The sequence below is a fragment of the Pelophylax lessonae genome (genome assembly GCF_965119305.1).
Source record: "Pelophylax lessonae genome assembly, chromosome: 10".
Lineage (NCBI taxonomy): Eukaryota > Metazoa > Chordata > Amphibia > Anura > Ranidae > Pelophylax > Pelophylax lessonae.
The window spans coordinates 240939830-240964636 of record NC_138777.1 but is presented as its reverse complement, the minus strand read 5'-3'; the positions used below and the strand labels follow the sequence as shown (position 1 = coordinate 240964636).

General features: G+C 45.7%; 1 protein-coding gene across 1 annotated transcript in view; it reads right to left on the bottom strand.

Annotated features, from left to right (window-relative positions):
• Positions 1-2570: 2570 nt before the first annotated feature.
• The window catches only part of LOC309566043 (cadherin-1-like), a gene marked incomplete at its 3' end in the record, with an annotated part of 146526 nt that continues 124289 nt past the window's right edge, over positions 2571-24807 (bottom strand). Inside the window, exons 14-16 of the mRNA XM_082271066.1 lie at positions 12965-13059; positions 8625-8768; positions 2571-2597 (exon numbers count right to left, since the gene is read on the bottom strand). Of these exons, the coding sequence (XP_082127192.1) occupies positions 2571-2597; positions 8625-8768; positions 12965-13059 (266 nt within the window). The remainder of the gene's footprint in view (positions 2598-8624; positions 8769-12964; positions 13060-24807) is intronic.

Here is a 24807-nt window from a genome sequence, read left to right as displayed (position 1 = left end):
TGTCTTGCAAGCATTAAAATTTTTGTATGCCGACACCAGAACGGCCGATTGTTCGCCAGTCAGTACAGAATTCGGCCGACATACCTCAGATTTGCAAGACTGGGCATGCTCAGAAAAGAAAAAACACAGGGAAAGTTAACCATTACATGACATCACTTCTGCAATGGGCTGTAGTCGGCAGACAAAAGTCTTGTGCAGTCTTTGCACTTTTCAACAGACACCGACATTCCGGGGACAAAAGACGGACGATCGTCGGCAGACGATCGGTACGTGTGTACGGGGCTTTAGAAGTCCGCATGCGGAGGAGTTTGATTTTATACAGCTGTGGCCATGGAGGTGATTGGAACACCTGAATCCAATGATTCGGAGGGCTGTCCCAATACATTTGGCAATATAATGTATGTGCCTCTGCTTACCACTAGAATCCACAACCTGTTTTATTGTCTTATTTCTGTGTAATGAAAACACTAACGCGTTTCAGTGTGACATAGTGGATGGTAATAGCGCTTCTTTTAGATGAGGGATGGAATATTCAGTAAATGTTCTTTTTATGGACAAAACATTTGGTAGTAAAGGGAGTGGAGGAGGAGGTACAGGTGGTGAGGGAAACCAACAAGAGAAAATTTACCATAAAATTCCAAGTTTATTGTACAAAATTTAGAAAGGACATAAAGTAGGAGTGGCCATCTCCATGTAATATACCCAAATATAACATTTATACTACAGAGAGCATTACTGGTGTTACAAAGAAAGTCCACAGAAGAAGCTTGAGGGAAAATACTCTTTCTTTAGGGGCTCATATGAACACATAGAGTATGGAGTCACCGTCCTCAGACCTCATTGTGGCGGGTCAGCGTATATGATGAAGCAGCAGCCCCCATGATGGCGGCACGGTATACATAAGGTGATGCAAAAACCGCCACTATAATCTTCATTTATGATGGTGCCCCCCCCCCACTATAATCTTCATTTATGATGGTGCCCCCCCCCCCACTATAACCTTCATTTATGATGGTGCCCCCCCCCACTATAACCTTCATTTATGATGGTGTCCCCACCCACTATAATCTTCATTCATGATGGTGTCCCCCCCCCCCCACTATAATCTTCATTCATGATGGTGCCCCCCCCCACTATAACCTTCATTCATGATGGTGTCCCCCCCCACTATAATCTTCATTCATGATGGTGTCCCCCCCCCCCCCCCACTATTTGATGCCCATGCACTGAGACACCAGTTGCTGCACGCACTCTCTTCATACACGCACCCCACTGATATGGGGGATCTTTTATGGTGTTTTCTGGTGACAAATGCATGAATTTATGATCCTTTATATGCTCCCTGCTCCTTCCTCATGTACAGCGGGTATAAAAAAAAGAATCACCCCCCCTTAAAATAATCCCATTTTGTTTCTTTGCTGCCTGAAATGAAGACAGACTGTCTTTACTTATAACACCCAAGTGAAAGATAGAACACCAACATGTCAGAAAAAAACAAAATCCTGGAGTTGCAAAAAGGATCCCCCCCTGACTTGTAAACTCATTTAGGTGTAGCTATTCACCTTCTCAATGGCACACTTGTGACCAAAAAGTCATCATTTGACTTTCACCTGTGATCAGCTGCGGTCATTTTAATTAGCTCAGCATAAACAGAGCTTTCCTGGAGCATTTCAGTCCCTGGTAGTGCAACTAAAGCAAACCATCACCTATGGGTGGCGCTGTCACGAGGATCTCCGGCCTAAAGGTGTGGGTGGGCACAAGTCAGGAGATGGATACAAAGGCTTTATCAATGCCTGGAAGCAGAGTGACGTCTATAAATTAGTGGAAGGTATTTGGTAGAATACAGACCCTCCCTGGATCAGGATGTCGCTCCAAACTGGAGGAGACTGTCAGAACTGCTGGAGGTCTCCTCTCTTACCAAAGAGTGGTCATATCACAAATCCTCCACAAATGTGGCTTGTATGGGGGGGAGGGGTGCAAGAAAAAAGTCACTCCTCAAGAAAAGCCACACGCCTTCACCACTGAGCTTTGCCAAAACACACCGCGAAGATTCTGAGGCCACATGGAGAAAGGTGTTCTGGTCAGAGGAGACTAAAATGGAATGATTTGGCCTCAACGCCAAACCATATGTCTGCTGGAAATCCATCCAAATAATTCCATTCCTACAGTAAAGCATGGAGGGGGTAATATCCTGTAATATCCTGTCATGGGGGGGGGGTAATATCCTGGTATGGGGGCAGGAATCTACTGGTATGGGGGTGTTTCTCTGCAGCAGGGACTGAAGCACTTGTCAGGATAGAAGGAAAATCGGTGGGACAAAATACCACCTTGAGGGTATTCTGCTGCCCTCTGCTGGCAGAAAGATGTGAATGAGAAGAAGGTTTCCCTTCCAAAGCACACAGCAATAATGGGCATACATCGGTTGGAGGAGAAGGCGGGGTATGTCTACCAATGAGCACACAGTGGTTGGAGGAGAAGGCGGGGAATGTCTACCAATGAGCACACAGTGGTTGGAGGAGAAGGCGGGGAATGTCTACCAATGAGCACACAGTGGTTGGAGGAGAAGGAGGTCATTTGTTCAATTCGTTTTCATATATCTGCAAAAGAAAAAAAAACAGTCATTTATCCAGCCAGAAATCCAGTGAGCTGATAACTTCCTGTACTCTCTGCCTCTGCACTGCTATTAGTTATATTGTTACCTGATATCTACGAGAACTACAAAACACCTCCCCTGTTATTGAGATGAGAGGACGGTGTTATAAAGGCCTAACACTCTCCCTGTCCCAGGGTGGGGGAACATTTTCTATTCCTGGGTTTAGATACACTTTAAGGTGGAGCACATAATCCGTACACTTCTACACTACAACAGCTCTATTTCACAAAGCTCTCACACAAGGGGGAGGGTCCTTGTATTAGTCATGTGACTTTCATTTTAAAATCTCATTGGACTTTGCTACAAACAAACAGAAAAAGGATTCTTATCCAGCATTAGGTTTGTGAATTCAGCCATTTCCATTCTCTTACAGTCTCTGTGAATGTAAATCTCTATATAAACACTGCTCAAAATAAATAAAGGAACTCTTTTTATTCAGAGTATGGCACCAAGTCAATTAAACTCCTGCGATTTTGATCTGGTCAGTTAAGTGGTAGAGGGGGTTGTTAACCAGTTTCAGCTGCTTTGGTGTTAATAAAATTAACAACAGGTGCATTAGATGGGCAACAATGAGATGACCCCCAAAACAGGAATGGTTTTACAGGTGGAGACCACTGACATTTTTCCCTACTCATCTTTTCTGACTATTTGCCTCTAGTTTTGCATTTGGCTCGGGTCAGTGTCACTACTGGTACCATTAGGCCATACCTGGACCCTATAGAGGGGGTCAGTGTCACTACTGGTAGTATGAGGCCATACCTGGACCCTATAGAGGGGGTCAGTGTCACTACTGGTAGTATGAGGCCATACCTGGACCCTATAGAGGGGGGTCAGTGTCACTACTGGTAGTATGAGGCCATACCTGGACCCTATAGAGGGGGTCAGTGTCACTACTGGTAGTATGAGGCCATACCTGGACCCTATAGAGGGGGTCAGTGTCACTACTGGTAGCATGAGGCCATACCTGGACCCTATAGAGGGGGGTCAGTGTCACTACTGGTAGTATGAGGCCATACCTGGACCCTATAGAGGAGGTCAGTGTCTCTACTGGTAGTATGAGGAGATACCTGGACCCTATAGAGGGGGTAAGTGTCACTACTGGTAGTATGAGGCCGTACCTGGACCCTATAGAGGGGGTCAGTGTCACTACTGGTAGTATGAGGTCATAACTGGACCCTATAGAGGGGGTCAGTGTCACTACTGGTAGTATGAGGCCATACCTGGACCCTATAAAGGGGGTCAGTGTCACTACTGGTAGCATGAGGCCATACCTGGACCCTATAGAGGGGGTCAGTGTCACTACTGGTAGTATGAGGCCATACCTGGACCCTATAGAGGGGGTCAGTGTCACTACTGGTAGTATGAGGCCATACCTGGACCCTATAGAGGGGGGTCAGTGTCACTACTGGTAGTATGAGGCCATACCTGGACCCTATAGAGGGGGGTCAGTGTCACTACTGGTAGTATGAGGCCATACCTGGACCCTATAGAGGAGGTCAGTGTCTCTACTGGTAGTATGAGGAGATACCTTGACCCTATAGAGGGGGTCAGTGTCACTACTGGTAGTATGAGGCCGTACCTGGACCCTATAGAGGGGGTCAGTGTCACTACTGGTAGTATGAGGTCATACCTGGACCCTATAGAGGGGGTCAGTGTCACTACTGGTAGTATAAGGCCATACCTGGACCCTATAGAGGGGGGTCAGTGTCACTACTGGTAGTATGAGGCCATACCTGGACCCTATAGAGGGAGGTCAGTGTCACTACTGGTAGCATGAGGCCATACCTGGACCCTATAGAGGGGGTCAGTGTCACTACTGGTAGTATGAGGCCATACCTGGACCCTAGCAGGAGCATGGAGGAGATTCCAGGAGACAGGCAGTTACTCTAGGAGAGCTGGACAGGGCCGTAGAAGATCTTTAACCCATCAGCAGGACCGGTATCTACTCCTTTGTTCAAGGAAGAACAGGATGAGCACTGCCAGAGCCCTACAAAATGACCTCCAGCAGGCCACTGGTGTGAATGTCTCTGACCAAACAATCAGAAACAGACTTCATGAGGGTGGCCTGAGGGCCCGACGTCCTCTAGTAGGCCCTGTGCTCACTGCCTGGCACCATGGAGCACGATTGGCATTTGCCATTGAACACCAGAATTGGCAGGTCCATCACTGGCACCCTGTGCTTTTCACAGATGAGAGCAGAGTTCACCCTGAACACATGTGACCGACGTGAAAGGGTCTGGAGAAGGTGTGGAGAACGTTATTCTGCCTGTAACATCATTCAGCATGACCGGTTTGGTGGTGGGTCAGAGATGGTCTGGGGAGGAATATAAATGGAGGGACGCACAGACCTCTACAGGCTAGACAATGGCACCCTGACTGCCATTAGGTATCGGGATGAAATCCTTGGACCCATTGTCAGACTGTCAGACCCTACGCTGGTGCAGTGGGTCCTGGGTTCCCCCTGGTGTACAACAATACCCGGCCTCATGTGGTGAGAGTATGCAGCCAGTTCCTGGAGGATGAAGGAATTGATACCATTGAATGGCCCCAACGCTCGCCTGACCTAAATCAAATAGAACACCTCTGGGACATTATGTTTCCGTCCATCTGTGAAGCCACCAGGTTGCACCTCAGGCTGTTCAGGAGCTCAGTGATGTCCTGGTCCAGATCTGTGAGGAAATACCCCAGGACGCCATCTGTCGTCTCATTAGGAGCATGCCCCGATGTTGTCAGGCATGCATACAGCACATGGGGGCCATACACACTACTGAGGACTATTCTGAGGTCCTGCAATGAAATTTCACTAGTCTGCTGCATCGTTTTTTCGCTTTGATTTTTGGGGTGTCTCTGAATTCAGCCCCCTGTAGGGTGATAATTTTAATTTCCATCAAACGATGTGACATCCTTTCCTTCCTAACGCATTACCCAGTCCATACCAGTATAGATCCCAACACATTACCCAGTCCATACCAGTATAGATCCTAACACATTACCCAGTCCATACCAGTATAGATCCTAACCCATTACTCACTCACTGCCCAGGAGATTGCCTACCACTTCAAACAGAAGATTGATACAATTCGTAAGGAGATCGTTGCTGTTCAGATATCTTCCATGCCTTATGCTTCATGCCCACAGGTGCGATCATTACTTCCCTCATTCAACCCCACCACTACAGATGAGGTTGCTAAACTACTTGCTAGCTTCCACTTAACCACCTGCCCTCTGGATCCTGTTCCCTCGCATATGCTACGTTCACCTTCTGGCCCTATTCTACGCTCTCTAACCCACATCTTCAATCTCTCCCTCTCTTCTGGCATCTTCCCCGACTCTCTAAAACATGCACTAGTCAGCCCCATACTTAAAAAGCCCTCACTGAACCCAACCGATCTGAACAACCTACACCCTATTTCCTTGCTCTCCTTTTCATCCAAACTCCTCGAACGCCTAGTCTACAACCGATTGTGCAACCACCTTGCTGAGAATAGCCTCCTTGATGCCCTTTAGTCTGGATTTCGCCCTCAACACTCCACTGAAACTGCTCTCCTAAAACTGACAAATGATCTACTAATGGCCAAAACCAATGGACACTATTCTGTACTCCTACTTCTGGACCTTTCTGCTGCCTTTGATACGGTTGACCATCCCCTCCTCCTCAAAACTCCATGCCTTTGGTCTCCAGGACTGTACTCTTCCCTGGCTATCTTCCTACTTATCCAACCGCACCTTCAGCGTTACCTACAATTCTACTTCCTCCTCTCCTCTTCCCTTCTCTGTTGGGGTCCCCCAAGGCTCTGTTCTTGGACACCTCCTATTTTCAATCTACACCTCCTCTCTGGGTCAGCTGATAGCCTCCCACGGCTTCCAATACCACCTCTACGCTGACTATACTCAAATCTATCTATCCACCCCTCAGCTCTCTCCCTCAGTCTCCTCACGTATCACTAATTTACTATCAGATATATCGGTCTGGATGTCTCACCACTTCCTCAAACTCAATCCACCCAAAACCGAGCTCATAATATTTCCTCCACCACATGCCCCTTCCCCTGATTTCTCCGTCAATATCGATGGCATTACTATCAGCCCATCCCCGCATGCCAAGGTCCTAGGTGTTGTCCTGGACTCGGAACTCTCCTTCAAACCCCACATCCAATCGCTGTCCAAATCTTGCCGCCTCAGCCTCCGCAACATCTCCAAAATACGCCCCTTTCTAACCAATGACACAGCAAAGCTCCCAGTTCACTCTCTGGTCATTTCACGCCTCGACTACTGCAATTCCCTTCTAGTTGGCTTACCTCTACACAGGCTCCTCCCCCCTTCAATCCATCATGAATGCTGCCGCCAGACTCATCCACCTTACCAATCACTCAGTGTCCGCTGCTCCTTTCTGTCAAGCCCTCCACTGGCTTCCCCTCACCCAACGAATCAAATTCAAAATACTTACAACATCTTACAAAGCCATCCACAGCCTAGCCCCCAGCTACATCACCAGCCTCGTCTCAAAATACCAACCTAATGGCTCTCTTCGTTCCTCTCAAAACCTCCTGCTCTCTCGCTCACTCATCACCTCCTCCCATGCTCGCCTCCAGGACTTTTCCAGAGCCTCTCCAATCCTATGGAACTCCTTACCCTTATCTGTCCAATTATCTCCCACTCTATTAGCTTTTAGGCGATCTCTGAAAACCCTCCTTTTCAGAGAAGCCTATCCTACCAACCCCTAACAAATGTACCTCCTTTTCTCCATCAACCCATCCCCCACGGTTATTGCCTTTTGTTTCACTTGACCCTCCCTTCTAGATTGTAAGCTCTAACGAACAGGGCCCTCTAGTTCCTCCTGTTTTGAATTGTATTGTAACTGTATTGTCTTCCTTCACATTGTAAAGCGCTGCGCAAACTGTTGGCGCTATATAAATCCTGTATAATAATAATAATAATAACAATTACCCAGTCCATAGCAGTATAGATCCTAACACATTACCCAGTCCATACCAGTATAGATCCTAACACATTATCCAGTCCATACCAGTATAGATCCTAACACATTACCCAGTCCATACCAGTATAGATCCTAACACATTACCCAGTCCATACCAGTATAGATCCTAAAACATTACCCAGTCCATAGCAGTATAGATCTTAACACATTACCCAATCCATACCAGTATAGATCTTAACACATTACCTAGTCCATACCAGTATAGATCCTAAAACATCACCCAGTCCATAGCAGTATAGATATCCAGCATGATTTTTTTTACCATTGAGAACTGATGTGTTTTCAAAGTGTTCCTTTAATTTTTTGAGCAGTGTGTATAAAGAGGATGCAGCATTCACACCACAGAGCAAGAGCGCACCCCTCGGTGACATAATGTCTACTCTTAAGGCCTTATTTAGTGAAGCGTTCTTCTAGTATTCCTGTACTCAAGGAACATGTAAGCTGACACTGCTGGCCCTTTTCTTCTACAAATGGTATTTGTGTGTCTTCCATGCAAGCTCAGCCACTAACATCCCATAAACCTGGAAGACTGAGAACATACTGTGAGTGCAGAGCGCCATGGAACTTCCCAAGTAGGCGCCATTACTGCCCCCGGTGCTTACAGCGTACCACCGCCCATTGCCAGGAGAGGAAGAGGACTGGCCTGAAGATTTTGGATAAAGGTAAGTACATTTATAAGAAAACCGCATACTGCCGGGATGGAGCCTCCAGTGGAGTCTGGAGTTCGGCTTTCAGGATAAGAACTCTTTGCTGAATACGGCCCTTTGTCTGATGTATAATGAGGCCATTTATACTGTCTATTGTATGCAAAGTAAGTGTGAGATACCGATGTTGGCCGTCTATAATGGAACTCTAACACAGGGTGGGCCTCTCTTCCCTCTGGCCTAGGAAGTCATAAGAAACCCAACACGAGGCTGTACTGCTTCTCTATGCACTGTGCACTTCTACAGATGAAGCTCTATGACTACTTACCCCCTCATATAAGTGTTCGATCTCATCGGAATTGGCTGGTCTTGGCTGGTACTGAGGAGTCGGCGGGAGCATTGGTGCGACATCATAACGAATGACCTCAGGGTGGGCATCAAGACCACGGTGAAGCTGGCCAAGTTCAAAACCCTGGAGGGTAAAAACAAAGCTCAGTGCTGGTTCTTCTAGAAAAACCTTTTTCAACCAGGGTGCCTTGAGGTTTCTTCAGGGGTGACTTGGCAAAATGCCTAAAATTTGATAAAAAATTGTATACAAGGCGGTGTGTGGATGAAACCTGCGCCTTTTAGTTAGCCACGGGTTTTCATTATGTACCATTACGACTTTCTAGATGTCATCAGTTGATGTGGAGAATGTCTGTCACCTCCACAGCATCCTTCTTTGATCCTCCTGTGCATCTCTCCCCCAGCACTGGGGTCACATTAGCTGACTGATGGGGAGACATTGATGGAGAAGAGAAACATTGGAATACTAGTCTGTATCAGTGGGCAAAGTGTATTTGCTTTGGAAGAAAAAAATCACCTCTAACGTTTGGTTTCCTACATGTACTGATGTTGCTGCATTATGTAAAACAATTAGAATAGTTTTGTATATTTTAGATTGGAATGCCTCAATACTGTCCATCATTTTAAAGGGTGCTTTGAGTGAAAAAGGTTCAGAATCAAGGGGAATCAAAGAGAAAGAGGATAGGAGAAAGATCTGGGAGTCTTGGTAGAGGATAGACTAAGCAACAGCATGCAATGTCAAGCGGCAGCTTCCAAAGCCGGCAGATTATTAGCATGCATAAAGAAAGGGATGTATTCCAGAGATAAGACTATAATCCTTCCACTTTATAAAACTCTGGTCCGACCGCATCTGGAGTATTCTGTCCAGTTCTGGTCGCCAGTCCTCAGGAGGGATGTGTTGGAACTGGAGAGAGTCCAGAGAAGGGCAACTAAACTAATTGATTATGAAGAGCATCTGCAATTGCTTGATTTATTCGCCCTGGAGAAGAGACGCCTGAGAGGGGACATGATAGAAATTTATAAATATCTCAATGGTGATCTCAGCATAGAAAAAAAGCTGTTCAGTCACAAGGATTGCATGAGGGCGCCAGGACATACAATGCGATTAGAGGAGAAGCGTTTTAACCTCAGGCAACGCAGGGGGATTCTGCGGGAAGTATGGTGGCTTTCAAAAGACTCTTAGACGTACATCTCAAGGATCAGAACATTCAGGGGTATGAGAGATGATTACAGCCACACACACCTACACAGGGGGAACTGGATGGACTATTGTCTTTATTCAACCTCACCTACTATGTAACTATGTAACTATATATATATAACTATGTAAACACTGATCTAGAAGATGTGAGAAAACTTTTTTTTAACTTCTGTAAACGGGGTCGGTGCAAGGATTTTTGTCTACCTAGGCAAAAGTGCTTTTTGCCGCCCCCGTCCATCCAACACCTTTCCCCACACCATTCTCCCACCACACCCACCATTGTGACAGGAGGGCAGTGTGGCGGGGGGAGAGGGGTATCTGGGCAATGTGAAAGGAGGGGGAAGCGCGGGGGGCAGTGGGACATGAGGGGGCTGCGGCACAGGAGGGGGGCAGCGTGACAGGAGGGAGGCAGCAGGACAGGAGGGGGGCAGCAGGACAGGAGGGGGGCACCAGTCCCCCCAGATCTCACCTGTCCTTCAGTGGCTCCTCCAGATATTTTCAGTGTGTATCTGGTTCCATGAGGGGAAGCTTTGCTCCAGGCATGAAGCTGCAGCACAGAGCAGGAGGGGGGGCTCTTTCACCCTGACCACCTCCCCTTCTTTCTCCACCGGTACCCCCTCGCCTGACCCCACTGGGTGCACTTCGCCATTTTTCATTGGAATTGGAGCCTGCATGATAGCGGGCCCTGACCACTCCCAGCACATCTGCGTCCACCCATCGCTCCGCCCTCCTGAAGACCGATCGCCTGCCTACTTCTCTCTTCTCGTTCTGCCAGCAGCTACCGCGAACAACATGGAAAATGTAGTTTGCTTACTGCGAGGCACAGAAGGTGGCAGCGCCCCCAAATGATGTGGGTTTTAGGCCAACGCCTACCTTGCCTATAGGTAGAACCGGCCCTGTCTGTAAATGACCTGTTGGTAAATATACTGAGCTGAAAGTTAAAATAAGGCTTACAGAAAGAATGGCTGATCTAAAAATAAAACAACTGGACTTTACCCAGTTGTGGACAAGGAGCATGCTAGACACACCTAATCAAAGTACAAAGAGCATCCTGTCTCCCCTTCCCCCTCCCTCTTCAAATGACAGAAATTGTACAGTATCTCACAGAAGTAAGAACACCCCTCACATTTCTGTAAATCTTTTATTCTATCTTTTCATGTGACAACACTGAAGAAATTACACTTTGCTACAATGTAAAGTAGTGAGTGTACAGCTTGTATAACAGTGTAAATTTACTGTCCCCTCAAAATAACTCAACACACAGCCATTAATGTCTAAACTGCTGGCAACAAAAGTCAGTACACCCCTAAGTGACAATGTCCAAATTGGGCCCAATTAGCCATTTTCCCTCCCCGGTGACATGTGACTCGTTAGTGTTACAAGGTCTCAGGTGTGAATGGGAGCAGGTGTGTTAAATTTGGTGTTATCGCTCTCACTCTCTCATACTGGTCACTGGAAGTTCAACATGGCCCCTCATAGCAAAGAACTCTCTGAGGATCTGAAAAAAAAGAATTGTTGCTCTACATAAAGATGGCCTAGGCTATAAGAAGATTGCCAAGACCCTGAAACTGAGCTGCAGCATGGTGGCCAAGACCATACAGTGGTTTACCAGGACAGGTTCCTCTCAGAACAGGCCTCACCATGGTCCACCAAAGAAGTTGAGTGCCGTGCTCAGCGTCATATCCAAAGGTTGTCTTTGGGAAATAGACGTATGAGTGCTGCCAGCATTGCTGCAGAGGTTGAAGGGGTGGGGGAGGGGTCAGCCTGTCAGTGCTCAGACCATACGCCGCACACTGCATCAAATTGGTCTGCATGGCTGTCATCCCAGAAGGAAGCCTCTTCTAAAGATGATGGACAAGAAATCCCACAAACAGTTTGCTGAAGACAAGCAGACTAAGGACATGGATTACTGGAACCATCTCCTGTGCTCTGATGAGACCAAGATAAACTTATTTGGTGTCAGGCGTGTGTGGGGGCAACCAGGTGAGGAGTACAAAGACAAGTGTGTCTTCCTACAGTCAAGCATGGTGGTGGGAGTGTCATGGTCTGGGGCTGCATGGGTGCTGCCGGCACTGGGGATCTACAGTTCATTGAGGGAACCATGAATGCCAACATGTACTGTGACATACTGAAGCAGAGCATGATCCCCTCCCTTCAGAGACTGGGCTGCAGGGCAGTATTCCAACATAACGACCCCAAACACCTCCAAGATGACCACTGCCTTGCTAAAGAAGCTGAGGGTAAAGGTGATGGACTGGCCAAGCATGTCTCCAGACCTAAACCCTATTGAGCATCTGTGGGGATCCTCAAACAGAAGGTGGAGGAGGGGAAGGTCTCTAACATCCACCAGCTCTGTGATGTCATCATGGAGGAGTGGAAGAGGACTCCAGTGACAGCCTGTGAAGCTCTGGTGAACTCCATGCCCAAGAGGGTTAAGGCAGTGCTGGAAAATAATGGTGGCCATACAAAATATTGACACTTTGGCCCCAATTTGGACAATCTTAAGCATGGCCCCCAACTGCCCCGGATTTGGAGGGACTGTCCCGAATTTGGAGGGACTGTCCCTGATTTGGAACAACGTTCCTCTGTCCATCTTCTCTCCCTATATGTCCCTCATGTTGGTCTGATCTATATATAGTTTGTATATAAAATGCTCTATTTACCTTTGAAAAAGTGTTTCCCAGTGCTAAACCTTTCATCCAATTTCTAAATTGCTGCATTTGTACATTTCAAAAACCAAAATAAAGGGAACGCAGTGGTAAAATAAAAGCACTTGTGGGTTTACTTTTTTTTTTTTTGTATAATTCTCCTTTAAGGGGGGTGTGGCAGGGGGTGTGTCCTATGCCTAAATAATTTTGCTAATAGAGAGTCTCGTTCCCATCTCAAAAATTTTTGAGGTGTGTCTTAATTAAATGTTATTGCCGAATGAACGAGGGGGGGAGCAGAAATAAACAAGTAGTAGAAGTAGAATAAGTAGACATTTGGTCTGACCCATAGGGGGGTGTAAAGGGGGGGAGAGCTGAAAAGGTTCAACATGGCACCACCAGGAACCTGCCATAGATCTCCTATAGACATTTGCGGGTTAAAGAGAAATTTCATCAATAAACCTGAATGTGCCGTACCCGAGTCTCCTTCCCGCCACCTTCTTTCTGACGCGTTTTGTCTTCAGGAGGCGGATGTGTTTTCTTCATAAACAGCAGAATCAGAAATATCAGAACTATGGGGGGAAACATACAGTGATTACAAATCTATGGATAACTGGAGGAAGAGTTTTTTTGTTTCTTTTTTTTTTTACATCAGCACCTGATATTATTATTATTTCTATTAATATTATTATTATTATTATTATTATCCACTTAAGGACCGGGCCTATTTCTGACATTTATTGAAATTGAACAAGGGGGGGACAATAGTGTGATACCGTAACAAGAATTTTTTGACACAGCGTAGTTGCATCACTTCCGGATCCGGGACCTTATTGGCGTTCGCCCGCACGCCCCCCCCCTATTTGGATCTTTCATGCACAATACCTGCTACTATATTGTGAGTACCCGATCTCTATAATACTATAATAAAAATTCTTCTTACGGTATCACACTATTGTCCCCCCTTTGTTCATTTATATACATGTAGATGGAAAAGCTGCGCTACACAATTGATACACTGAAAATCAATCAGCAATAGTTCAAGTACTCAGAGGTCATAATAAAAAGTCCAAATAAATAGCACAGTTTTTTCTCTGCATATTTATGGCCATTTAACAATTTGGACGAGGCGGTTGGTGCTTTCTTCTGCTGGATGTGGTGGTTCCTTAGTACCCAACAGGATTTGGTCAGGAGAGGTGGTCCCTTCCGTATCTGGCTTGTTTGAGAGTATACAATGCTGGTTATCCTTACTTATCTGGTAAGCGCATAGCATGCTTCACTGTGGCTGTTAGAAGTGACCCTTGGTGGCGGATTTACCATCTTTTCATCTGCACTATTGGAATCTTCATTTCCTGGACTGTCCTATGGAATGCATATGTTCTATCTGTGCTATTTGTTTGGACTTTTTATTATGACCTCTGAGTACTTGAACTATTGCTGATTGATTTTCAGTGTATCAATTGTGTAGCGCAGCTTTTCCATCTACATATTTATTCATAGTGATTCCCACTACAGCTGCAGCTTTTCATTTGTTTAGCTTAGCGCAGTTATTTATTTTTTATCATTTATATGCATACCACCACTGGAATACAAACCAGGAAGTACACTGAACACTGTGGAACAGCACTCATTCCCCCACATCCCTCCGGTACCGAGACGTACAGACGTGGCAGCAGTGTCCAGGAACCCTAAGGATAAGCCATCTCTACGCTGTGGTATACAGCTTATATATACCCCTGCCCAGGGCTTTTTTTCTCAGAGAATAGGTGCAGGAACTCCCCCTTCTAAGTTACTTTGTGTCTCCGCCCCCTACCCACCTCCGAGCACTAACCCTTGGTTCCACCCCTTCCAACCTCCGAGCACTGAACCTTGGTTCCACCCCTTCCAACCTCCGAGCACTAACCCTTGGTTCCACCCCTTCCAACCTCCGAGCACTAACCCTTGGTTCCACCCCTTCCAACCTCCGAGCACTGAACCTTGGTTCCACCCCTTCCAACCTCCGAGCACTAACCCTTGATTCCACCCCTTCCAACCCCCGAGCACTAACCCTTGGTTCCACCCCTTCCAACCTCCGAGCACTGAACCTTGGTTCCACCCCTTCCAACCTCCGAGCACTGAACCTTGGTTCCACCCCTTCCAACCTCCGAGCACTAACCCTTGGTTCCACCCCTTCCAACCTCCGAGCACTAACCCTTGGTTCCACCCCTTCCAACCTCCGAGCACTGAACCTTGGTTCCACCCCCTACCCAACTTCCAGTACAGACTCTTTTAGAGAATATAGAACCAAGTATAATTTTGTATTGGAATGTATGGAATTAGGTTATGATAACAAGAAAAGCAATACAATAGATCCCCCACAGCAGCAGCAAAAGATCTCCCAGCAGCCAGCATCAATAGACTCTCTAGCAGCCAGCAACAGTAGACCCCTCCCTAACAGTAGATCCCTTCTAGCAACAAGTAACCCTCAGTATCAAAAGATCTTCCACCAGCAACAATAGATTGCAATGCAAATATAGATCCCCTCCAGCAACAAAAGATCTCCCAGCAGCCAGCATCAGTAGACCCTCCAGCACCCATTGGAAGTGCTGGAACTGAGTTCCCCCACGTTCCTGCTGAAAAAAAGCCCTGCCCCTGCCTAACACCCCTTTGCAGTGAGTGCAATCCATTTCATTACCACTCTGGGCACCCCTCTTTAAACTGAAGATCTATGGGATTGCCATACGAAGACTGAGCACCACCACCTATGAACTTCATTCTAAGATTTATGCAATAAGCATTTATCAGTTCCACTGTGCGACTCTGTTTATATATTTCTGCACACAATCAACGTTTGTGAATATTTATCTCTCCCCACATCACTGCACTAAGCACTATATAATATTTATACACTATATAATATTTTAAGTGTGTCTCCATATTCTGATTATTGATTGTTTCATATATATATATAATTTTGATATTAGTTATTACAGTCACTACTATAGTCGGCACCTTATACCACGGGATCACTTCTCTATATATGTTACATATGGTTGCACTTCATGCCACTGGATCACTTTATTGAGAGATTGATTTATTAGATTACACCACTAAGCACTTTATAATTATATGTCTGTTTATCATATTTATATGTGATTTTGGTTTGAATTATTGTATATATATATATATACTACTTTAATATATTTTCTGAGTACATACATTAGACTACCCATACATCATTCCTTGACCATACTTTTAGCCCAATTGTTCAAACATCCGTTACCTACTTAGGCAGCGCCATATTCCCTAACCCCCCCCCCCCCCCCTTTTATCTACTATTCTGATATAGCCTTTCCTCTATATTCCAGGGAGGCTGCAGCCCTTTTTCCCTTTTCCCTGAGTCCCATACCGCGGGATCTTCCCACACATCTAGGATTTATATATCATTATTATTATTATTATACAGGGTTTATATATTATTATTATTATTATTATACAGGATTTATATATTATTATTATACAGGATTTATATATTATTATTATTATTATACAGGATTTATATATTATTATTATACAGGATTTATATATTATTATTATTATTATACAGGATTTATATATTATTATACGGGATTTATATATTATTATTATTATACAGGGTTTATATGGCAAAATAAAGGCGGACAGTACAATTCCATACAGGAGGAATCTGAGGGCCCGGCTCACAATATGAGGGCAGCCTAGGAAAGGCCGGTAGCCAGGCAATGAAAACTTGGTGCGTTGTAAACCGCCAATGTTAAAAAAAAACCCTGTAAGACAGTGGGATAATGTGCTAATATGCATCCCATACTAGCACATTATGAAATACTCACCTTGGAACGAAGCCCTCCAGCGCTGTAAAGTCACTGCTGAGAGGGCTGACATGTTACCCCTGTCTGTCTTCTGGGCTCACCAGCTCCTAGGTACGTGATTGGCCCAGACCTGTGATGATGTCACTCCCATGCATGCGGGAGTGGCCGTTTCCGGCACCGGCTCTGAAGGTGTGGCTCACATTGCCCGTTACAGTTACAGGACGCGGTAAGCCGAACCTTCAGAGCTATGCTGATGATGTCACTGTCTTCATCCACTCTGAATATCTCCTAAACTGAGCATGTTTAGGAAATATTCACATTACCTGCAGAAACCCCGTATTATATATTCTCACCTGTACAGTACAGTACCCCTTATTATACCCTCACCTGTACTGTACCCCTTATTATACCCTCACCTGTACAGTACCCCTTATTATACCCTCACCTGTACAGTACCCCTTATTATACCCTCACCTGTACAGTACCCCTTATTATACACTCACCTGTACAGTACAGTACCCCTTATTATACACTCACCTGTACAGTACAGTACCCCTTATTATACACTCACCTGTACAGTACAGTACCCCTTATTATACACTCACCTGTACAGTACAGTACCCCTTATTATACACTCACCTGTACAGTACAGTACCCCTTATTATACCCTCACCTGTACAGTACAGTACCCCTTATTATACCCTCACCTGTACAGTACCCCTTATTATACCCTCACCTGTACAGTACCCCTTATACACTCACCTGTACAGTACCCCTTATTATACACTCACCTGTACAGTACAGTACCCCTTATTATACACTCACCTGTACAGTACCCCTTATTATACCCTCACCTGTACAGTACAGTACCCCTTATTATACACTCACCTGTACAGTACAGTACCCCTTATTATACCCTCACCTGTACAGTACCCCTTATTATACCCTCACCTGTACAGTACACCTTATTATACACTCACCTGTACAGTACAGTACCCCTTATTATACACTCACCTGTACAGTACCCCTTATTATACACTCACCTGTACAGTACAGTACCCCTTATTATACCCTCACCTGTACAGTACCCCTTATTATACCCTCACCTGTACAGTACCCCTTATACACTCACCTGTACAGTACCCCTTATTATACACTCACCTGTACAGTACAGTACCCCTTATTATACACTCACCTGTACAGTACCCCTTATTATACCCTCACCTGTACAGTACAGTACCCCTTATTATACCCTCACCTGTACAGTACCCCTTATTATACACTCACCTGTACAGTACCCCTTATTATACACTCACCTGTACAGTACCCCTTATTATACACTCACCTGTACAGTACAGTACCCCTTATTATACCCTCACCTGTACAGTACAGTACCCCTTATTATACCCTCACCTGTACAGTACCCCTTATTATACCCTCACCTGTACAGTACCCCTTATACACTCACCTGTACAGTACCCCTTATTATACACTCACCTGTACTGTACAGTACCCCTTATACACTCACCTGTACAGTACCCCTTATTATACACTCACCTGTACAGTACCCCTTATACACTCACCTGTACAGTACAGTACCACTTATTATACCCTCACCTGTACAGTACCCCTTATTCTACACTCACCTGTACAGTACAGTACCCCTTATTATACACTCACCTGTACAGTACAGTACCCCTTATTATACCCTCACCTGTACAGTACCCCTTATTATACACTCACCTGTACAGTACCCCTTATTATACCCTCACCTGTACAGTACCCCTTATTATACACTCACCTGTACAGTACAGTACCCCTTATTATACCCTCACCTGTACAGTACCCCTTATTATACCCTCACCTGTACAGTACCCCTTATTATACCCTCACCTGTACAGTACAGCACCCCTTATACCCTCACCTGTACAGTACCCCTTATTATACACTCACCTGTACAGTACAGTACCCCTTATTATACACTCACCTGTACAGTGCAGTACCCCTAATTATACACTACCTGTACAGTACCCCTTATTATACACTCACCTGTACAGTACAGTACCCCTTATTATACCCTCACCTGTACAGTACCCCTTATTATACACTCACCTGTACAGTACCCCTTATTATACCCTCACCTGTACAGTACCCCTTATTATACACTCACCTGTACAGTACAGTACCCCTTATTATACCCTCACCTGTACAGTACCCCTTATTATACCCTCACCTGTACAGTACAGCACCCCTTATACCCTCACCTGTACAGTACCCCTTATTATGCACTCACCTGTACAGTACCCCTTATTATACACTCACCTGTACAGTACCCCTTATTATACACTCACCTGTACTTCACAGTACCCCTTATTATGCACTCACCTGTACAGTACCCCTTATTATACACTCACCTATACAGTACACCTTATTATACCCTCACCTGTACAGTACCCCTTGTTATACACTCACCTGTACAGTACAGTACCCCTTGTTATACACTCACCTGTACAGTACAGTACCCCTTATACACTCACCTGTACAGTACCCCTTATTATACCCTCACCTGTACAGTACCCCTTATTATACACTCACCTGTACAGTACCCCTTATTATACACTCACCTGTACAGTACCCCTTATACACTCACCTGTACAGTACCCCTTATTATACCCTCACCTGTACAGTACCCCTTATACACTCACCTGTACAGTACCCCTTTTTATACCCTCACCTGTACAGTACCCCTTTTTATACCCTCACCTGTACAGTACCCCTTATTATACCGTCACCTGTACGGTACCCCCTATTATACACTCATCTGTACAGTACCCCTTTCATGGAATATAATGTACTCTTGTAAAAAGTTCCTTTATTTCAGTGCCTGGAAAACGTATTCATACTCCTTGAAATTCTCCACATTTTCTCATGTTGCAACCAAAAACTGTAAATGTATTTTATTGGGATTTTATGTGATAGGCCGACACAAAGTGTCCCATAATTGTGAAGTGGAAGGAAAATGATAAATGATACAAATAAATCTGTGAAAAGTGTGGGGGGGGGCATTTGTATTCACCCCCCTTTACTCTGATACCCCTAACTAAAATCTAGAGGAACCAATTGCCTTCATAAGTCACCTAATTAGTAAATAGAGTCCACCTGTATGTCATTTAATCTCAGTATAAATACAGCTGTTCTGTGAAGCCCTCAGAGGTTTGTTAGAGAACCTTAGTGACCAAACAGCATCATGAAGGCCAAGGAACACAGCAGACAGGTCAGGGATAAAGTTGTGGAGAAGTGTAAAGCAGGGTTAGGTTATAAAAAAATCTCCCAAGCTTTGACCATCTCACGGAGCGCTGATCAATCCATCATGGGAAAATGGAAAGAGTATGGCACAACTGCAACCCTACCAAGACATGGCCGTCCACCTAAACTGACCAGCCGGGCCCCTACCAAGACATGGCCGTCCACCTAAACTGACCCGCCGGGCAAGGCGAGCATTCATCAGAGAAGCAGCCAAGAGGCCCATGGAAACTCTGGAGGAGCTGCAGAGATCCACAGCTCTGGTGGGAGAATCTGTTCACAGGGCAACTATTAGTCGTGCGCTCCACAAATCTGCCCTTTATGGAAGAGTGAGAAGAAGAAAGCCATTGGTGGAAGAAAGCCATAAGAAGTCCTGTTTGCAGTTTGGTAAAAGCCATGTGGGGGACACAGCAAACATATGGGGGGAGGAGCTGTGCTCAGAGGAGACCAAAATTCAACTTTTTGGCCTAAAAGTAAAACGCTATGTGTGGGGGAATACTAACACTGCACATCACCCTGAACACACCATCCCCACTGTGAAACATGGTGGTGGCAGCTTCATGGTGTGGAGATGCTTTTCTTCAGCAGGGACAGGGAAGCTGGTCAGAGTTGATGGGAAGATGGATGGAGCCAAATACAGGACAATCTTAGAAGAAAAGACTTGAGACTGGGGCGGAGGTTCACCTTCCAGCAGGACAACGACCCGAAACATCCAGCCAGAGCTACAATGGAATGGTTTCATGTGTTAGAATGGCCCAGTCACAGTCCAGACCTAAATCACATTGAGAATCTGTGACAAGACTTGAAAATTGCTGATCACAGACGCTCTCCATCCAATCTGACAGAGCTTGAGATATTCTGCAAAGAAGAATGGGCAGAAATTTCCTCTCTAGATGGGCAAAGCTGGTAGAGACATCCCCAAAAAGACTCCCAGCTGTAATTGCAGGGAAAGGCAGAGCTACAAAGTATTGACTCCGGGGGGTGAATACAAATGCAGCCACACTTTTCACAGATTTATTTGTATCATTTATCATTTTCCTTCCACTTTGTGTCGGTCTATCACATAAAATCCCAATAAAATACATTTACGTTTTTGGATGTAACGTGACAACATGTGGGAAACTTCAAAGGGTGTGAATACTTTTACAAGCCACTGTATATGTTGGATTAAAACACACTTAGAGGAAAAATTCACCTCTAGGGAAAAAAATAATAAATTCATGTTTTTTCAGGAAAAAAATAGCACCCGCCATCAGTGGATGGGGATATCAGTAGATTGGCAGATCAGTGGATCAGCGAATGGCGGGTGCAATGTCAGGCTCCTGCAGATGTCCTCCAGCTTTCTGCCTCTACCTCCATACGGGTTCTCAGCTAGAAATCTGGAGGAAGTGTGAATGGACTATGAGTGCACTGATCATGTTACACCCCAAATACATGCAACATGTTCTAAAAGGTGAACTTTAAATCCTTTAAAAAAAAAAAAAGTGTTGTAGGCAAATTTAAAATACTGCATGTGGATAATTTCGGTCGCAGACTTCCCTTTACAAGTCTGTTCATTACAGAGCTCAGCGATGAGGGCTGCTCTCCAGGATTTAGACTGGGAGGGAATATTGGCATCGATGAGCACAGAACAGAAATTGGAATTTTTCAAAAAGACTTTATACAAACTCACTGCAAAGTATATTCCCAGGGGTAATAAGTTTAAAAAGCTAAAAATAAAACCTATGTGGCTCACGGCCAAAGTTAAAAAAGCTATAGATAATAAGAAAAGAGCTTTTAAAAAATATAAAAATGGAGGAACACTATCATCGTTTAATTGTTACAAAGAATATAACAGAATATGTAAAAAGGAAACCAGGGATGCAAAAATTCTAAATGAACGATAGATTGCAAAAGATAGTAGGACAAACCCCAAAATATTCTTCAATTATATTAATAGTAAAAAGGTGAGGTCTGAGCATGTAGGCCCTTTTACACAATAATCAGGAGTGGGTGACTGGGGGACAAGGAGAAGGGAAATTCATTAAATACTTTCTTCAGCTCTGTATATACAAAGGAGCATGGGAAAGGGGCTCATGACCATAATGGGGGTGGTAGTGACACAGCCCCAAATAATCCACAATGGCTGAAGATTGATATGGTCCAGAAATATTTAGACAGAATAAGGGTGGATAAAGCGCCTGGACCAGATGGCATCCACCCACCCATCCTAAAAGAACTGAGCGCTGTAATTTCAAAGCCTTTGTTTCTAATTTTTAGGGACTTGTTAAGGACTGGAATAGTACCACGGGATTGGCGTAGGGCCAATGTCGTGCCTATATTTAAAAAGGGATCAAAGTCTTTGCCAAGTAACTATAGACCTGTTAGTGTAACTTCTATAGTCGGGAAGATATTGGAGAGTTTAATAAAATACCACATAGATGAGTTCTTGCTGGAAAAAAATATTTTAAGCAACAGACAGCATGGATTCATGAAAGACAGAAGTTGTCAAACAAACCTGATTTCTTTTTATGAGGTGGTAAGTAAAACCTTGGACAAAGGGGTGGCTGTGGACATGGTATACTTGGACAAAGGGATGGCTGTGGACGTTGTATACTTGAATAGGCTGTGGACGTGGTATACTTGGACAGAGTGGTGGCTGAGGACATGGTATACTTGAATAGAGGGGTGGCTGTGGACGTGGTATACGTGGACAGAGGGGTGGCTGTGGACGTGGTATACCTGGACAGAGGGGTGGCTGAGGACGTGGTATACTTGGACAGAGGGGTGGCTGTGGAGGTGGTATACCTGGACAGAGGGGTGGCTGTGGAGGTGGTATACCTGGACAGAGGGGTGGCTGTGGACGTGGTATATGTGGATAGAGGGGTGGCTGTGGACGTGGTATACCTGGACAGAGGGGTGGCTGAGGACGTGGTATACTTGGACAGAGGGGTGGCTGTGGAGGTGGTATACCTGGACAGAGGGGTGGCTGTGGAGGTGATATACCTGGACAGAGGGGTGGCTGTGGACGTGGTATACTTGGACAGAGGTGTGGCTGTTGACGTGGTATACTTGGACAGAGGGGTGGCTGTGGACGTGGTATACTTGGACAGAGGGGTGGCTGTGGACGTGGTATACTTGGACAGAGGGGTGGCTATGGACGCGGTATACTTGGACATAGGGGTGGCTGTGGACGTGGTATACTTGGACAGAGGGGTGGCTGAGGACATGGTATACTTGGACAGAGGGGTGGCTGTGGACATGGTATACTTGGACAGAGGGGTGACTGTGGACGTGGTATACTTGGACAGAGGGGTGGCTGTGGACCTGGTATACTTGGACAGAGGGGTGGCTGTGGACATGGTATACTTGGACAGAGGGGTGGCTGTGGACGTGGGATACTTGGACAGAGGGGTGGCTGTGGACGTGGTATACTTGGACAGAGGGGTGGCTGTGGATGTGGGATACTTGGACAGAGGGGTGGCTGTGGACGTGGGATACTTGGACAGAGGGGTGGCTGTGGACGTGGTATACTTGGACAGAGGGGTGGCTGTGGACGTGGTATACTTGGACAGAGGGGTGGCTGTGGATGTGGGATACTTGGACAGAGGGGTGGCTGTGGACGTGGGATACTTGGACAGAGGGGTGGCTGTGGGTGTGGTATACTTGGATTTTGCAAAAGCGTGTGACACAGTTCCCCACACACATGGATAATGTGTAAGGTAAAGTACACTGGCTTGGAAAGATCGGTTTGTAAATGGATAGAAAATTGTCTAAAAGATAGAATTCAGAGAGTAGTGGTTAATGATTCTTACTCTGAAAGGTTATCAGTGGTGTACCCCAAGGTTCAGTGTTGGGACCCCTATTTATAAATAATGGGGGGGGGGGTTGGGATTTCAGTCTTTGCAGATGACACCAAGCTTTGCAGTGGAATAATTTCCTTACAGGAGGTCTCCAACTTACAATCTGACCTCAATGCACTGTTTCATTGGGCAACTATGTGGCAAATGAGGTTTAATGTTGATAAATGTAAAGTTATGCACTTGGGGGGTAAGAATATGCATGCATCTTACATACTAGGGGGAGTAGAACTGGGGGAATCCATAGCGGAGAAGGATCTGGGGGAATCCATAGCGGAGAAGGATCTGGGGGAATCCATAGCGGAGAATGATCTGGGGGGAAATCCATAGTGGAGAAGGATCTGGGGGAATCCATAGTGGAGAAGGATCTGGGGGAAATCCATAGCGGAGAAGGATCTGGGGTAATCCATAGCGGAGAAGGATCTGGGGTAATCCATAGCGGAGAAGGATCTGGGGTAATCCATAGCGGAGAAGGATCTGGGGAAATCCATAGCGGAGAAGGATCTAGGGGAATCCATAGCGGACAAAGATCTGGGGGAATCCATAGCGGAGAAGGATCTGGGGGAATCCATAGTGGAGAAGGATCTGGGAAAATCCATTGCGGAGAAGGATCTGGGGGAAATCCATAGCGGAGAAGGATCTGGGGGAATCAATAGCGGAGAAGGATCTGGGGTAATCCATAGCGGAGAAGGATCTGGGGTAATCCATAGCGGAGAAGGATCTGGGGTAATCCATAGCGGAGAAGGATCTGGGGTAATCCATAGCGGAGAAGGATCTGGGGAAATCCATAGCGGAGAAGGATCTAGGGGAATCCATAGCGGAGAAAGATCTGGGGGAATCCATAGCGGAGAAAGATCTGGGGGAATCCATAGTGGAGAAGGATCTGGGAAAATCCATTGCGGAGAAGGATCTGGGGGAAATCCATAGCGGAGAAGGATCTGGGGGAATCAATAGCGGAGAAGGATCTGGGGTAATCCATAGCGGAGAAGGATCTGGGGTAATCCATAGCGGAGAAGGATCTGGGGAAATCCATAGCGGAGAAGGATCTGGGGGAAATCCATAGCGGAGAAGGATCTGGGGGAAATCCATAGCGGAGAAGGATCTGGGGGAAATCCATAATGGAGAAGGATCTGGGGGGAAATCCATAGCGGGGAAGGATCTGGGGGAAATCCATAGCGGAGAAAGATCTGGGGGAATCCATAGTGGAGAAGGATCTGGGGGAATCCATAGCAGAGAAGGATCTGGGTGTACTGGTAGATCCTAAGCTTAATAGCATGCAATGCCAAGCTGCGGTTTCCTTTCTTATATAACAGAGGCATGGACTCCATAGATATCATCTGTACAAATCATT